This window comes from Psammomys obesus, unplaced genomic scaffold (genome assembly GCF_907164565.1).
Source record: "Psammomys obesus unplaced genomic scaffold, mPsaObe1.curated_primary_1811, whole genome shotgun sequence".
Lineage (NCBI taxonomy): Eukaryota > Metazoa > Chordata > Mammalia > Rodentia > Muridae > Psammomys > Psammomys obesus.
Window position 1 is genome coordinate 14144807 of NW_026596166.1, and position 18338 is coordinate 14163144.

Below are 18338 nucleotides of genomic sequence, written 5' to 3' on the forward strand. Positions count from 1 at the left end.
ATAACTGTATCATTTTCCTTTTTTCTTTTCTCTTTCCAACTCCTCAAATGTATCTATACCCTTTATCTTTCTCTGATTCTGGCTTCTTTTTTCTTAATTGTGTGTGTGATATATTAATATATTTCTAGATGTATAAGTACAATCTGATCTGTATGTATAATGTTAATTGTATTTTTTTTTCAGGGTTAACCATTTGGTATTGTATATCTAATTAATGTGCTATTCTCTAAGGAAGACTATTTTTCCCATTCTCGGAGTTTCTTAGTTGTCTGTAGTTCTTTGACTAGCATTGGGACCTTGTGAAATTTCTTCCTCCATGTTAACATGTTTATTAGTGTCATCTTTGTTTGGGTTTTGTTTAGGCAGCCATGTTGATGAGACTTCATGAACCTAAATTCCCTGACATTTCTAGGAGATGCAATCTCACAGTAGACATTTTATTTTGTCTTTTAAAGTTAAGTATTTGAGCCTCCTAAGACTGAATATTAGATAAGAATCTTATATATGCTTTTACTCTGTACATATAACTTTTCAATAGCATATTCTTTTCTCTCTTCTGTGAATAGAGCTATAAGAATTACATATGAAATAGCCTCCTTTTAATTCCACTAATTTGTTGTTTGTGAGACAAAATAAGTGAAAAGCATTAGCAGCATACATATTGGAGATTTCCATTTCCAGAAGTTTAACAGCAAAAGAATAGCAACAGTAAGAGTCTGAGCTGTACAGTTAAGACTTACCCACCTTCATAGAACAAATGTATGCACACGCACACAAACACACAGACATACACATACACACACTTGCTTGTATATGCACACATATATAGCATATGAACTCAATATATGTAAAATATGTGCACATATAATTAATTTTTGCATATATTTGCACAGAAACATAAAAGAGAGGATTAACATGAAAAAATGTGAAGAAACATGGAAATCCACAACCCATGTTAGCAAGCGGAATTCCTACTCAAACAATCGTTGCCCTCCAGGGATCACCATCAAGGCAAACTGAAATTTTAATTCTTGACACTTTGAGGCAAACAAAAATAGAAGCCTAAGACCAATGGAGAGTAGGGAATTTTTCTCTACCTTTATCTGAGCTATCAAAGGATCTCACAGTCAAATGAAGGGTGAATAGCATTTTTAATGCCCTTAGGAGCATGTCAGAACAAAGGTATATTTCTTAAAGACTGTATCTTTGCCTTTAGCCGAAAACAGCTCACAGTAGAAGAATTTTGAGACACATGATTAGTACATGGAAAAAAATAACAAAGTATATCAAGGACATATGACTATAAACAAGAGTGTATATAATGTATTTCAGATATGGATAGTAACAGACATTATTATAAATAAACTTTGCCTACTTTCCGTAATATGTCTATTGTGTCTATTATTGAATTTAAGAAAAAAAACCATGAAATTGGATAAGCCATCAAAACAAGGTAAAATAAAACAAAAATATAATTTGGAATAACAAATAATTATATAATTATCTATTAAGAACTCTAATGAATTAGATGCAATAACTTAACAAAAGTTTAAATTGTTAGTAGAAGACATTCACAAAAGTCAGAAATAAAGAGAATATTATATGTATGAGAGAATATCAAATATACATAAAAGAGTGAAAGAGGGAAGGGGAGAGAATCTGAGCGATTAAAAGACACACGGCTCTGTACCTATGCCAACAAGCCCACAGTATCAATTATTAAACACTTCTTTGTTTGTACTTGTTGCTGGATAAGACTCAACATTCTTTTCTCATTTCATTTAAAAAATAAATACTTGCAATATAGGAGCATTGTTAATGAAGATTCTTACCAATACATGTTCAGTTTTACACATAGGATTAAGTAAGTTCTTGCTTCTAGCCTGTTAATAGGTCCACTATTAATGTTGAGGCTTGTTCAGTCTCTACATCTAAAAAAAAAAACTTATTCTGCTTCCTTCATCAGACTTCTTAATGTTTTATCACTCTTGACTTTTGGGTGACAAACCATACTGGAAGTGGCATGACAGAAACTAATGAATTTGTTTCATGTATGAGTAGCTTTCCTTTCTTAATTTCCCTACTAGATTAATTTTCATCTTTTTCAAAATTAACACTGAAGGGAATTCCTTGAAAAGATTTCTTTTTGTTTTATTTTTTATTTTAGCTTTTATTAAGTAATTACAGTTTATTTACTTTGTATCCCAGCTGTAGCCTTCTCCCAAATTCCCTCCCAATCTCACCCTCCCTCCTTCTTCTCCTCCCATGGCCATTTCCAAATTCAATAATAGGGATGGTCCTCCTCCCCTTCCATCTGCACCTAGCCTATCAGGTCTCATCAGGACTAGCTACATGGTCTTCCTCTATGGCCTGGCAACGCTGTGCTTCCCTCATGGGGAGGTGATCAAAGAGCCAGGCATTGAATTCCTGTCAGAGACAGTCCCTGTTCCCCTTACTAGGGAACCCACTTGGACTCTGAGCTGCCATGGGCTACATCTGTGCAGGGGTACTAGGTTATCTCTATGAATGATCCTTGGTTGGAGTATCAGTCTCAAAAAGACCCCCATGCCCTGATATTTGGATCTATTGCTCTCCTTGTAGAGCTCCTGTCCCTTCCAGGTCTTTCTATCTCCCCTTTCTTTCATAAGATTCCCTGCACTCTGCTCAAAGTTTGGCTATGAGACTCAGCATCTGCTTTGATACCCTATTGGTGTAAGATGATTAATCCTCACTCAGAAAGGCAAATGGGATGGACATCAGAACAGGGAGAAAACAGAGAACAGAATAGGAGCCTACCACACGGAGCCTGTGAAAGCCTTTTTTTTTTTAATCTCTGGAGTCTCTGCATCTGCTTCGATCACCTGCTGGTTGGAGTCTTTTAAAGGACATCTGTGGTAGGCTCCCATCCTGTTCCCTGTCTTCCACAGCCTCTGGTGTCTATCCTGTTTTCCCTTTTGAATGAGAATTATGATTCTTCCCTAGGGTCCTTGTTTAGTTTTTTTAGGTCTGTAAATCTTAGTATGTTTATCCTATATTATATGGATAAACATATAATCAGTTCATGTCAGAGGCAGTCCCTGTTCCCATTACTATGGAACGCACTTGGACACTAAACTGCTATGGGCTACATTTGTGTAGGGTTCTAGGTTATCTCCATGCCTGGTACTTGGTTGGAGTATGAGTCTCTGGAAAGAGACCTGTGCTCAGATTTTTTTTGGTTCTGTTGCTCTCCTTGTGGAGCTCCTGTTCCCTCCAGGTCTTGCTAACTCCCACTTCTTTCATTAGAAATCCCCACAATAAGAATAGTGCTTCCTCAAGACCCAGCTATACCACTGCTAGGTATATACCCAAACTTTGATCAAGTACACAAAAGGGATACTTGCTCAACCATGTTTATAGCAGCTTTATTTGTAATAGCCAGAACCTGGAAACAACCCAGATGTCCATCAACGGAGGAATGGGTACAGAAATTGTGGTATTTTTACACAATGGAATACTACTCAGCAATCAAAAAGGAGGAAATCATGAAACTTGCAGGCAAATGGTGGGATCTAGAAAAGATCATTCTGAGTTAAATATCCCAGAAGGAGAAAGACAAACACGGTATATACTTATTTATATAGACCTATAAGATATGATAAACATAATGAAATCTATACACCTAAAAAAGATAATCAAGAGAGTGGACATGGGGTAAGATGATCAATCCTCGTTTAGAAAGACAGATGGGATGTGCATTGAACGTATGACAGGAGTCTACTGAGCGCATCTGAAAGACTCTAATTAGCAGTGTTTTCAAAGCAGATACCAAGACTCATGACCAAACCTTCGGCAGAGTGCAGGGAATCATATGAAAGAAGGGGGAGTTAGTATGATGGGGAAAGGATAGGAGCTCCACAAGGACCAAATATATCTGGGCACAGGGTCTTTTCAGAGACTGACATTCAACCAAGGACCAGGTGTGGATATAACCTAGAACCTCTGCTCAGATGTAGCCTGTGGTAGCTCAGTAACCAATTGGTTTCCCATAGTGAGGGGAAAAAAGACTATTTCTAACAGGAACTCAATGACTAGCTCTTTGACCTCCCCACCCCCCAAGGGAGGAGCAGTCCTTTTAGGCCACAGAGGAGGGCTTTGCAGCCAGTCCCGAAGATACCTGATAAAACAGGATCAGATGAATGGGGAGGAGGTCCGCCCATCAGTGGACTTGGAAAGGGGCAGGGAGGAGATGATGGAGGGAGAGTAGGATTGGGAAGGAATGAGGGAGCGGGACACGGCTGGGATACAGAGTTAATAAAATGTAACTGATAAGAAAAAAATAAAATTAAAAACAAACAAACAAACAAACAAATAAATAAATAAAAAGAAATCCCCGCAATCTCCTCGAAGGTTTGGCCATAAGTCTCAGCATCTGCTCTGATAGTCTGCAGGGCAGAGCCTTTCAGAGGCCCTCTGTGGCTGGGTCCTAACTTGATTCCTGTTTTCTTCTTATGATGATGTCCATCCTCTCTGCCTTTCAGGATGGGGATTGAGCATTATAGCCGTTATCTCTGTTTTCAATGAACTTAAAAATCAAAAAAATAGTCATGTCTGTGTTATAACTCTAGTACCTATTCAGTCTGGAAAATCTTAGGTATACAGTACATATGCTTCCTGATATGATAAAGAAGTTACAGCTCTTCAAGAATCTAATATAGCATCAATAATTTCTGTAAGTTGTCATTACGTATACCCTTCTTCAAACACCAAATGGTGCTTTCTGACTGTTCTAACTCTCAATGTAAAATGACCCACGAAAATCAATTGAATCTATTTAACTAACCTTTGGTGATTTTACAGTTATCAAGAAGCATCTATAAAATGTAAGACTTCCTCAAATATTTGTATATAATATCACATGTTTAATAAACGCCTAAAATGAAGTTTCTAAATTTCCAAACTGCTTTTCATTTTTTTAAGATAAACTAAGTACCTTTGGATTAGATGCTAGAAAAATTATTATACAATCATTTTGATTTCAGGCTGGACAGCAACGTTGGTGGGAACAGGAGATTAAAATAAACGGGAATATTCAGAAGGGAGAATTAATTACGTATAACTTGACAGAACTAATTAAACCAGAGGCCTATGAAGTCCGACTGACTCCTCTCACTAAATTTGGTGAAGGAGATTCAACAATTCGTGTAATTAAATATACTGGTAAGTGTTTTTTTTATTTTACAAATATATATATATATATATATTTGAAATTATGATATTTATTTTTAAAGTATCCACAAAATAAAATTTAATGTATTCTCCAAATCCATAGGATTGTGATGAAAACAGCAATACAAATAATTGAAAAGATCTTAGTCATCACAAAAGTTAATATGAGGTTGCAAAGGTAGAGATAAAGCCCTCAGTGAAAACTGAGCCCGTGGATCTTAACAGACACAGTATCTGTGTGCTAACTTTTCAAGTTTTTTTCTGTCCACTCTTCTTTTCTTATCTTTTTATTTTTTTCTTTTCCTTTCTTCCTTCTTTCCTTTTTAGCTTAAAATCTTTACCATTAAAATTTTAGGAGCGAAGAGCCATTTTTACGCAATTTTAAGTAAGATTTTCAGAGTAGTTTTAAGGTTTTACAAAATTAAGGAGAATGTGAGGAGTCCTGTCTGGGATAAAGTTGCTGAATATCTCAAAGTACTGAGTGGTTTTTTTTTTTTAGACTAATAAATAATTTTATACTCACGAATCAATAGTTTATATTAGGGCTCATTTTGTATGTTATACTATTTATATGGAGTCTGAAAGGTACTCAATATTGTTCAACATTTCTCCTGTATTTTATTATAAAACTGATGGGTTTCACTGCCGTAAAGTCCTTTAGTCCAGACCTATCTGCCCTGCTCTCTCTAACACGGGTAGCTGCTAATAGTTTTAATATTTCTGCGGTTTCTCCATTATCAGAATGGTAGCTAGACAGAAAGAGATAAGAAACTTTTTAGAACCAACTTACTTTACTTCTCAGTACAATTAAGCTTTGAAAAGTCTTTTGTAATCTGACAGCGTGTTTCTTTTTCTCGTTGGCTCACATCCAGTGACAGACAAAACTGGACCGCTGCTTTTTCAAGTGTTGGAGGACATTGTGGTTTTTGTTTGTATTGGTGGCGATACCCGCATGTTTGTTTTTTTTCAGATTCCTAGTATTTAATGGACGTGTGTATCTTAATGGTAGTTTGTTTTTATACAGTATATCTAGAAAATGCATCCTCACTGTTTCAATGTCACAGTGAGTAAAAATAGAAGTTTACAAAACTAAATGTTGAACTGCAACTTATTCTAGAATTGATAACACAAAAGGAACAAATGCAAGTAGATAACATCATTCTCTGTATACTAAAAAGATTGACATTGTATAGTTTTTATGTTATTCAGGACTATAATAATCAGTGAAACTACCTGCCTTCAGCACTGCAATGCAGTTTTCAGGCTGAATGAGATATTGGCATTTACACGATGTTGAATGCTATTGAACATGTTTAAGCCATTTTTTCTTTCTACCTTTCATGTTATCCCTTCTTGTTAAACAGTTATACCTTTATTTTCTAATTTAAAGGACTACAACTTATTTGAGGATGGAGGCACTAGAAATCATGCATTAGCATTTATTACTTCCAAAATGGCAGTATCTACACCCAGAAAGTTTTGATTTCTTGCAAAGTTAAACTGTGGTAACTGATCCTGGCTGGAACTAGGGTCTACTTCTCTGTAACAGAAGTTCTTGGCCTCTTTATCCAAAGTTTATTGGATAAAGATTATTGTTACTTTCCTTAATCAGTTATAAAAATAAAAGTAATCCCAGTATTCTTTATTGAAAAAATGTGAGGTCATAAACTAAAATTTTAAAAACATGGAGAAAATATATATCATTGAAAGTTCTAAGTTTTTAGCATTTCCCTTACATTGTTAAGTGTATATATAAAAAGATAAAACATTTTAATTTAAATTAATTTATATTGGCCTGGTTGGGCTGCCATATATAAATCCAATATAGTGTATATTTAAAAACAGGAACTTATTCTTCAGTTAAAGAGCTTGGTTTTTTCACAGCCAGACAGAAGCTCCACAAGGTATATTACTAGACACTGTAAGTCTGGAAAGACACAGAAAGGCTGTTAAATCTAGAGCAGAGGCTGTTCCCATTGATGACTGCTGAGCCAGAGACACATTCTCTTTTACACTGCAGATTAGAAATACTTTTGTTACCTGTTAGTAAAGGCTTGAAATCAATATTTCCACCCTTCAGTGAAAATCAGATGACATTTTTCTTGAAGTTGTAATTGGGTTTTTTTCAAAGATTTTGTGTGTGTGTGTGTGTGTGTGTGTGTGTGTGTGTGTGCGCACAAAAATTACAAATTTTGTCACCTCACTTAAAATACTGCAACTCTAGGTTCTGAAATCTCTGCCTGTCTCTCTCTCTCTCTCTCTCTCTCTCTCCCTCTCTCTCTGTGTGTCTAAATTTGATTAAACTAAGTAGTATTGCTGTATTTATTTGTTTCTGACACATGACATGATTTGAGAATTGTATTATTTGTGAATGTTATATTCCTTTCAATAAAAGTGAATATAGCAAAAAAAAAAAATAAGTTTAATCTCTATTGAATGATGGCTTGCGTTTTTAATTCATCTAGATTATAGACAGTTTTAACAACAACCTCTGTTTGATTTCTGGGTTTGTTTAGCACTGGTTAAGATATAAAAGGTTAGCAGTGCCATTCCTTGGGAAAGAACGAGTCTCCTATGATCTTTAACATTGATTGTTGTGGTACTTTGAAGTTTTTAATATAAGTCAAAGTAAATTGGACTCTGTCGCACAAAATAAAATGGATTGTAGATATATTTTTCCACTGCCATCATTAGGTTTAGAGGAAAGTATGGGAGACTGAGTAGACTAATTAAACTTTTATTTACAAAAAGCATTTAAGCCTTGCTAACATATTTTTCTTTTGCTTTGGTCTAGCACCTGTAAATCCTCATTTGAGTAAGTATATGATTTTCACTTTAAATATCATAATATATATTACATAAAGAATAAATTGATCATATATAAATATGGGATCAGGAACTATTTCTGACATGAACTCCATGGCTGGCTCTTCGACCCCACTCCCCTAAGGGAGGAGCAGCCTTGCTAGGCCACAGAGGACATTGCAGCAGTCCTGAAGAGACCTGATAAGCTAGAGTCAGATGGAAGGGGAGGAGGTCCTCCCCTATCAGTGGACTTGGAAAGGGGCAGGGAGGAGATGAGGGAAGGATGGTGGGATTGGGAGGAAATGAGGGATGAGGCTACGGCTGGGATACAAAGTAAATAACTGTGATTAATATAAAAAAACTATTATAAAAACAAAAAGTAAATAAATATGGAAGATTAGGTTAAACTGTTCTTACTTGGTAAAAAACAATGATTTTAAAATAATAAAATTGATTTGCATTTCCCTGAAGAGTAAGGATGCTGAGCATTTCTTTGTTTCTCTGCCATTTGATATTCCTCTATTGAGAAATCTCTATTTCGCTCTGTACCCCATTTTTTAATTGGATTACTTAATTGTTGCTTTTTAACTTCTTGAGTCCTTTATGTATTCTGGATATTAGCCCTCTTGCAGATATAGGGTTGGTGAAGATCTTTTCCCAATCTGTAGGCTGTCATTTTGTTCTGATGACAGTGTCCTTTGCTTTACAGAAGCTTTTCAGTTTCGTGAGGTCCCTTTTATTGATTGTTAATCTTAGAGCCTGTGCTGTAGGTGTTCTGTTCAGGAAGAGGGCCTCTGAAAGACTCTACCCAGAAGGGTATCGAAGCAGATGCTGAGACTCATAGCTAAACTTTGGGTAGAGTGCAGGGAATCTTATGAAAGAAGGGCTAGATAGAAAGACCTGGAGGGAACAGGAGCTCCACAAGGAAAGCAACAGAACCAAAATATCGGGGCACAGGGGTCTTTTCTGAGACTGATACCCCAACCAAAGACCATGCATGGAGATAACCTAGAACCCCTGCACAGATGTAGCCCATGGTAGCTTAGTCTCCAAGTAGTTTCCCTAGTTAGGAGAACAAGAGCTGTCTCTGAAATGAACTCAGTTAGCTGGCTCTTTGGTCACCTCCCCAGAAGGAGGAACAGCATTGCCATGCCACAGAAAGACTATGCAGCCAGTCCTGATAAGACCTGATAGGCTAGGGTCCTGATGGAAGATAGGAGGAACTTCCCTATCAGTGGACTAGGGGAGGGTCATGGAGGGGAAGAAAGGGAAGGAGAGTGGGGTTGGGAGGGAATAAGAGAGGGGCTACAGTTGGGATACAAGGTGACTAAATTGTAATTAATAAAAAAATAATTAATTAAAAAACACCAAAAAATAGTAAAATTGGCACTGTATATTAACTTCAAAGTTCAGAGGATATAGTATAAAAACAAGTAATTTCATACTGATAATTTATATTCATACATTTAACCAAATAAGAAAATATGGAGTCATTTCTGCAAACATTCTTTGTTCTATGACTACAGGATACATTTTTCTTTTTTGTGGGGTATAATTTGTGTATTTCATTTTGTTGTCATGTTTCTTTGACTTGATTTTTGGATTTGTTGTCTTTTTCTCATACTGACAAAGGTTACTTACTAACAACATTTATTATAATAAGAATTATCATTGTTAGTGAGTGTGTTCATATAACTATGTATATGGTGAGCATGTAGTACAAATTGTATATGTGTGGTAGAGTTCAAATGTGATACTTTGTATTTGCAGGGGTCAGAGAACAACTTTCGAGAGTCAGTTCTCCTCTTCAATCATGGAATTCTAGGATTTGTTTCAGGTCACCATGCGTTAGTCAAAACAGTTTTAACCAATGAACCATCTTCCCAGTGTTTGATTACTTACTAAGTTTGTACTTGAGCTTTTCTTCATACATAATATTACCTTACTTTAGCATTGTATTTATTAAAGTGTCACTGTGTAGTCTATAGTAGACTAGAGCATAGACTCATCATCCTGTCTTTATCACCTAAGTACAGGTATTTCATACATGTACCACAAAACTTGGGCATAAATCACTAAATTTTCGTAAATGTAAGTTCCAATATATTTGCTCTGGATTTGATTTTTGAATTCTGATTTTTGCTTTACATTAAATTTATAAATCATGATGAAGACTAGTGTGCATATACCTAAAAATTATTCCCATTCATAAAAACATTCCATGTTAATTACATAGTAGAAGAAACTTGAGGGAAGGAGGATCCATGTTTTCTCACATATAAAAGAGATACCACTCATCATGGAAGGAAGGCATGGCTATGGGATCTGAAGTCAGGAAACAAAGACAAATAAATGTTGGTGTTCATCTCATTCTCCTTTTCAACCTTTATGCCATCACTGATTCCAACCTCTTAGGCGGTACCACCACATTCAGGGTACATTTTCCTTCTTCAATTAAACCTGTATATATATGGAATACACTCAGAGATTTGCCTTGTAGGTCATTCAAATCTATTCAGGTAGACAATGAAGATTAGCCATCACACATCTCTTTCTCTGGCAAACCAGTTTGAATTAAGTAGTAGATTTAATACGAAAACCTAATCTCAATATCATCCCTGGAAAATACTTTATTTTTAACGTAAGCCTAGCTTTTTGAAGGTTCTAAGTAGCTGCAAGAGACAATAGGTTGATGCAAGAAGGTCATGGGGTTCCATGCTTCTTATTCCTCATATATTAAGTTGTTTCCTCACCATGTTGGGTGAATAGATCCAGGGGGAAAAAGAAAACAGTTGAATGTTGGAGACGGTCGAATGCAGATTATTCGGTTCCTTTATTTCTGTGTGTCTCTTTGTCTTTGTTACATTTCTATTGATATGAAGAGACAGCATGGTCAAGACAACTGATAAAAGAAAACCTTTAGTGTGATGTTCGTTGTTACAGAGGTTAGTAGAGTCCATGAATAGCATGACAGGCAGCATGGTGGCAGGCAGGCGGGTATGGCATTGAAGCAGTCTCTGAGAGTTCACATCTGCTCCGCAAGCATGAGGTGGGAGGGACAGAGCACACCAACAGCAATGACCTGGCTGTTTGAAAGCTCACAGCACACCCCCGTGTCACACTTCTTCCAGCAGGTTCACACTTTCTAATCCTTTTCAATCTGTTCCACCAACGGGGGGGGGGGGGGGGGGGGAGCTCAACATTCAAATATATCAAACTATGTTGGCCATTCTCATTTAAACCACAACAGTCTTTCAATTGAGAAAATCATGTTATAACCAGAAAGCTATCAAAGATTGAAGGTATAGTCAATCATCGCTCTTCAATCTTTTAGAAATTCCTAGACCTCTTTTTGCATACTTGTCCAACCTTTTAAAATCAAATATTACACTAACATTTGCTAAATTTTAATAGCTCAGTGAATGTGCATTATCTTTCAAATATTTTTTATTTGAATAGGCTTTATATGAATATCTTTTGCATATATATATGTAATTATATAATTTAAAGTGGTAGCATAATAATAAAACTAATGCTGTTAAAAAGTTACTGTACTTAATTTTTTTTAAAAAAGAAAAAAGATTCTCAGCAGGTGTTTTAAACTTTATGGACATGAATGTTTTGCCTGTTTGTATGTCTGTGTTCTATGTGTGTGAAGTGTCCTCAGAAGCCAGAAGACAATGTTAGAGCCCCCAGGTCTGGAATTTCAGATGGTTTTGAGCCACCATGTGGGTGCTGAGAATCGAACATTGTCCTCTGGAAGAACATCCAGTACTCGTAACTACTGAGCCATATCTTCAGTCCTGATTATACTTAATTTTATAACATATAAGTATAAATTTTGCAAGAGTTCTGGAATACATATTTTCGTCATTCGTTTTATGGCCTCCTTTTGTTTGTAAATAAAGTATGAATTAAACAACTGAAAACAATTAATTTTATATATATATTATTTCAAATTTACTTTTTACCTTTTTTATTTTTTAAATTTAATTCAATTTATTTATTTATTACAATTTATTCACTTTGTATTCCCCTCCTTCATTTCCTTTCAGTCCCACCTACCCTCCCTCTTCTCCCACTATGTCCTTTCCCTAGTCCACTGATAGGAGAGGTCCTCCTCCCCATCTATCTGATCCTAGCCTATCAGGTTTCATCCAGGCTGGCTGCATCATCTACCTCTGTGGACTGGCAACGCTGCACCCCCAGGGGACGATGCTCAAAGAGCCAACCACTGAGTTCATGTCAGATACAGCTCCTGTACCCCCTACTAGGGAACCCACTTGGAAAATGAGCAGCCAATGGTTTCCTTTGAACAGGGGATCTAGGTCCTCTCCATTCATGGTCCTTGGTTGGAGTATGGGTCTCTGCAGGCCACCCTGGGCCCAGGTATTTTGGCTCTGTTGTTCTCCACAAGAGAACTGAAAAAATTAAAAAACAGTCTGCTTTTAGGATCAAAACTCTAAAGTGAACACAAACACAGTTACATAATAAAAAGTATTTTAATAAAATATTTTGTGTAGAATTTTGTCTTTCTAGCACATACCCATCTAGACATAATATATACAGACCTACAGCTGCTTTCTAACCTGACAAACAAAACAAAACATAACAAAAACATATTCCTTAAATGTAAAGAAGAAGGCTTCACTTAACTAAGGATGCGACCCAAGCCTAATGTTACTTCCTGACGATTCCTAGTGGATCTACCCCTTTGACAAAGCACCATAGACACGAGGGGGAGATTCTGTGCATGTTTCTTTTTTGTGAACTTCAGCAAAGCTGGATTCTGTGTGAACTTTATTTTAACAAATAAGTCTAACTGCTAACTGAAGATCATTGAGATTTTTGCAGACTCCTTATTTTGCTGAATGGAAGAATGTACATTACATTTAATGTTTTTTCAAGTAATGCATTCAGCTCATGTTTTTGATGGAATTTACCAATTAATCTGTGTATACACTTTTTGAAGCAGGCTATATTCCAATAAGAAAACCTTCTATTCTAGAAGTTAAAACCACCCACATTTAATGGCAAGTTGAAAGTCTTTCTCTGAACTCAGGTTGTTTCTGAACTCAACATATGGCAGGCATCAAAAATTTCCCATCCTTCCTTGGGTGCTTCATAATTTACTTTATAAAATTTACTTCAAGTGGATCTTACATATCTCTCAAACCCACATTCAGCTGAAGCATGAATGACTGTTTTAAAAGCAATTTTTTTATTGCCTTTCAGTAAGCAAAGTTACAGGTTTGCAGATGTGTATACAGAAGAGCAATTCTAGAGGACAGGGAATAAAATAAAAATTATATGCTCGAGGTATACACATTTGAAATGCTATCGGGTTGAACTCAAAAGTTTCATTTTCTTTTGTATTTCTCTCTTAAGACAAGGTCTTGTCCAAGGAAAGGCTGGCTTTGGCTTCACTGTGCACTTTGAAGTTGTGGTGTTTCTCTTACCACAATTTCTGTGGTGCTGGGATTGTGGGCTTACACCCCAACTCCTGTTTTAGAAGGCTCATTTTTTAATTGACCCTTCTGTCTCAACTGTTCCAATTTTTTTATTTTTAAATAAGCTAGAAAAAAAATCATCAGTTATAAGGCAAACATGAACTGGTTTTATTTAATTAGAGTTATCTGACTGTTTCTAAACAAATGATGTGAACCTTAACTGTGTAATAATATACTGTCCTAATGTAAAGTGAGAGGTTACTCTTTGAGAGCTACTACTGGGGAGATGGAAAGAGAAAAGCAGAAAGGGGACGACATATCAAAGGACATTGTGTATTCATGTGGAAATGCCAGAATACAATCTATTGCTTTGTAAAATCAAAATATGTCAATAAAATCATTACTCTTTTCATTAAAATTGTAACAGTTTTATGCTTAGTGATAATTGTGCCATTAAGGCTCTGATGTCATCCCTGCACTACTATTACAATGCAGTATTTGAAAATTTTCTAATAAAACATCACAATGCTCTATTTAATTAATATTTATTACTTTAATTAAAATGTGTTCACAGGAGAATTTCACTGTGGATTTGAAGACGGTAATATTTGCTTGTTCACCCAAGATGATACAGATAATTTTGACTGGACAAAGCAAAGTACTGCAACAAGAAATACAAAATACACCCCTAACACGGGGCCTAACGCAGATCGAAGTGGTTCCAAAGAAGGTAGGAAGGTTTACAGGACAGTGCTCCCAGCAATTTAAGAGCTGGAAATGTTTTGGTTTTTTTTTTTTTTTTTTGTACGTTTGTTTTTGTGTTTTTTGGTTTTTGTTTTTTAATATTAGTATCCCAGCTGTATCCGGCTACCTCATTCCTTCCCAATCCCACCCTCCCTCCTTCATCTCCTCCCTGCTCCTTTCCAAGTCCACTGATAAGGGAGGACCTCCTTCCCTTTCATTTGACCCTGGTTTATCAGGCATCTTCAGGATTGGCAGGCTCTTTGACCTCCCCCCCTCCCAAGGGAGGAGCAACCCTACTAGGCCACAGAAGAGGACTTTGCAGCCAGTCCTGGAAATGTTTTCAACATGAAGTACAAGTAGGATACTGACCTATGTTTTTGAGGCTCATAGAGTAAAACTTTATATCTTATGCATAATATGATTTATTTCCAAAGTCTGTGGTCATTGTTTTTTTTTCTTTATTAATTACACTTTATTCACTTTGTATCCCCCCTGTGGTTCCCTCCCTCCTCCCAGACCAATCCCTCCCTTCCTCCACCCTCTGCATGCATGCCTCTCCCCAAGTCCTCTGAAAAGCTCTGTCCTGCAGACTATCAATGTAGATACTGAGACTTATGGGCAACCTTTGGGCAGAGTGCAGGGAATCTTATGAAAGAAGATTCATAAGGGAAACAGTAAGATCTGGAGGGGAAAGGAACTCCACAAGGAGAGCAACAGAACCAAAAAATCTGAGCACAGGGGTCTTTCCTGAGACTGATATTCCAACCAAGGACTATGCATGGAGATAACCTAAGACCCGTTCACAGATATAGCCCATGGCAGTTCAGTATCCAAGTGGGTTCCCCTCATTGATAAACATAGTTGAGAGATCAGGGTGTATTAATTTTTATGTTAATTCAATTCTAAAATTATCATTTCTCTCAGTTCTTTATGTGTTTTTTTCCCTGTTAAAGTCCTGAATAATTTCATAGAGTCATGCAGTTTTTATAAATTTGATAAAAACCCTGCTACCTGTTTACACTTTGTACCAAAGCTGTGAATGTCACAACAATATTTCATGTTTCCCCGTAAGAATGTGTTTCAACACTTGCTTTCTTTCTTTCAGGTTTTTATATGTATATTGAGACATCTCGACCCAGATTAGAAGGAGAGAAGGCTCGACTTCTCAGCCCTGTATTTAGCATAGCTCCCAAAAACCCATATGGACCTACAAACACTGCATACTGCTTCAGTTTCTTCTATCACATGTATGGACAACATATAGGTAAAGTAGTATGAGACTATTCTGGGTTTTTTTTTTTTTCTGATCTTAAGTTTCACACAGAGCATGAAGACAGCTCTAGTCAGAGGACACTAGATTACTATTTATGGAATGACTTGCGTTCCAATTGCAAGGTAAGATAGCACAGCTGTCCTCCCATCATCGGATTCCAAAGCTCAGACAAGAGTTTGCAGATTCTGAGTATCATGTCTTCTCTGGACCCTGAGTCAGCAGACCATCAATAGAGTGCACTCTATGCGTTCTTCTGTGAAACTGGCATAATTTGGTCTAGTGACTTGATGCAGATTAATGATGATGAAAAGGAATATTGTAATATTAACAAGTACTCTTAGTACCACCTGCATATTAGCAATAGTCTTATTATTACTTTTATATTTATGCAATACAATGACTGGAATTCAAGAACTGAGACTTGAAGGGAGAAACAAAACGGAAGGCATCTTTTATAATTTCTTCACCTGACATCCCGTTTGTAACCCACTCCCTCGTCTCATCCCTGTCCCACCCTCCCTTCTTCTTCCCCCCTTTTTCTCTCCCCTATTTCTCAGAAAGAGGGAGCCTTCCTCCCCTACCATCTGACCCCAGCCTATCAAGTCTCATTAGGACTTAACTTCCTTCTTTCTCTGTGGCCTGGCAATGGCCTCTCATCAGGAGGAGACGAGGGAGGGGGTGCAATCAGGATGTAAAGTGAATGATTATAAAAATAAATTCAAATTAAAAAACAAAACAAAACAACCAAAGAAAAAAACCCAAAAAGAAACAAAAAAACAAAAAGAAAGCTCTACCTTTGGATGCTTTGCACAGTAGTAATAAAGTTGCCAGGGGTCATCCCAGAACACGAGTATCATGTAGCAGCAAGTGAATGTCACATTCTTCAACGGGGACAAAAATTGTCCAGGTTTCCAGTTTTTGTATTCAATGCTAAAGTCCAGAAAACCGAACATCAAATTTATAAAAAATTAACTATTAGACAGTACAGTTAGTACAAAAGACCAATCTGCATAAGTTAGAAGTTTATGGCTTGAAATGATATGAACCTAAAGCTGTTATGCAAAAAAAAAACATAAAATATACATTTGCAGCTTAATTATTGCTATATTAAATTGTGGTCCTGTGTTTAACACCACTGCTGTGGCTATCACATACTATTCTACAGGTACACATTTACCACCTCCCTAAACTAAGAAACAGTCCTGAGGAGAGTATGTCCAACCCCACAGAACTTGGTCAAGGGATTAAATCTCTATCAAGATTAGAAATGAAGTAGGACTTCTAAACAAAGGAGGTCCCCATTGAAGAGCCAGTAGTTAGTTATAATTAACATAGTGGTCCAAAGTGTAAGATTGGTGACTCCGGTGTCTTGGAACATAGTAACAAAAACAATGTAAGTATGCATTGGCATAAATTACTAAATCTAGTTACATAGTCTACATAACAGCTATCATATTGTTTAAGCTGCTGTCCTCACTGTAAAAGTGAGCATCACTGTCCACTGCTTTCACTAAAGAAAACTGAATCTCAAAAGGTTCGTGTGGATGGATCTGTCAGATGGCACAGCATGCACTCTCGTGTCAACACCAGTCTTCTGCACAGTAGAGCAGCTAGTGGCAAGGCAGGATAGACTGCACGTAAAGTGAAAAGTGCCCACAACCTGAAACACGGCAGGCACAGGGGGAACCATGGTGGAAGCATACACTCTTCACTTTGAATAGGTGCTCTTAGCTCCTTATGCAAAAATGAGAATACAATTCCTGTTTTAGAAATCTCTGGCTTGGATTTATAAGATCATAATCATCCCCGTCTATCAGTCTCCTGTTCGTTCAATGGTCAGATAGCCCCGGCAAAGGGCATTTTGTGGTTATCTCTTTTAATTTTCACCGTGGTCACTTGACATCATTACGGTAATTATCCTGATCCTCAGATAAAGACACTGAAGCACAGAGAGTTTTGATTATCTTGCCCAATACAAACTGATAATCACTAAAGTCAAAGTTCAGTCTGGAAAGCTGGACACAGTCACTGTTCTCTGGAAGACTTACTGGAGGGTCACAAAAATGAGGCTAAGTATGGGACAATCTCTTCGCACTCACAGTGAGTTATCACAGACTCTACAGATAAAAAATCATGGGATTTTTTACTATGGAAGTAAATATCTGTGTAGTTCAGAACAGAGACAGAAACTGCTGTGAGCAATTTGGCATTGGTGGTCATAGTCTCAGTATGTATTACCTATGATAAGGAGTTCATCTCAGAATTTTCACTCCCCACATTAATTTCTTTTGTCAGAAAAGAACTACTAAGTGTGCAGTTAGCTTAGATATATTTTTCTTTTTGGTTAATTATGTGTATTTTAGTTACTTTCTTTTTAAAAATATATTTGTAAAACTTCCTCTACCATTTCCCAATTTTTCCAGAAACAAAAAGTTAAGTATATACATGCAAGTCTTAGAATATATTTATATGTATGTGTAGATATATACTGTATATGTAATTACCATGTATGTATATGTCTTAGAATTATGCACTTGATTTTTTTGTTTCTAAATATGTATATGTATTCTTAGAATATGTATGTGTGTATATACGTGTATATGTATGACACAAATGTCATGCGCACATGTGCGCATATGTGCCTGATACATGAGACCAGCACTTTTAGTGCTTCCTTTAAATCTGTCAATATATTTATGAGATGCAACTTCCCCTCACTCCTCTGAGCAAACAATCACTGTTTCCATTACCCTTATTCCATCTGTGGCATTTGGTTCTCTTTCTGGGTAATTTTTTTTTTTTGAGCCTCTTGAAGTCTTTTCTCAGTTTCATCAGATGGTCAGAAGTAATCAGTTAGG

At 36.6% G+C, this 18338-nt stretch overlaps 1 protein-coding gene across 3 annotated transcripts in view; it reads left to right on the forward strand.

The window, feature by feature from the left end:
• Nucleotides 1-18338, forward strand: part of Mdga2 (MAM domain containing glycosylphosphatidylinositol anchor 2) — an 870813-nt gene that overhangs the window by 823046 nt on the left and 29429 nt on the right. For all 3 annotated transcript variants that reach the window (XR_008718784.1, XR_008718785.1, XM_055595284.1), the window contains exons 11-14: nt 5022-5199; nt 8003-8023; nt 14038-14193; nt 15313-15471. Coding sequence is in view for 1 of the 3 variants with exons in the window: in XM_055595284.1 (XP_055451259.1) it covers nt 5022-5199; nt 8003-8023; nt 14038-14193; nt 15313-15471 (514 nt within the window). In the remaining 2 variants the exon portion in view is untranslated. The remainder of the gene's footprint in view (nt 1-5021; nt 5200-8002; nt 8024-14037; nt 14194-15312; nt 15472-18338) is intronic.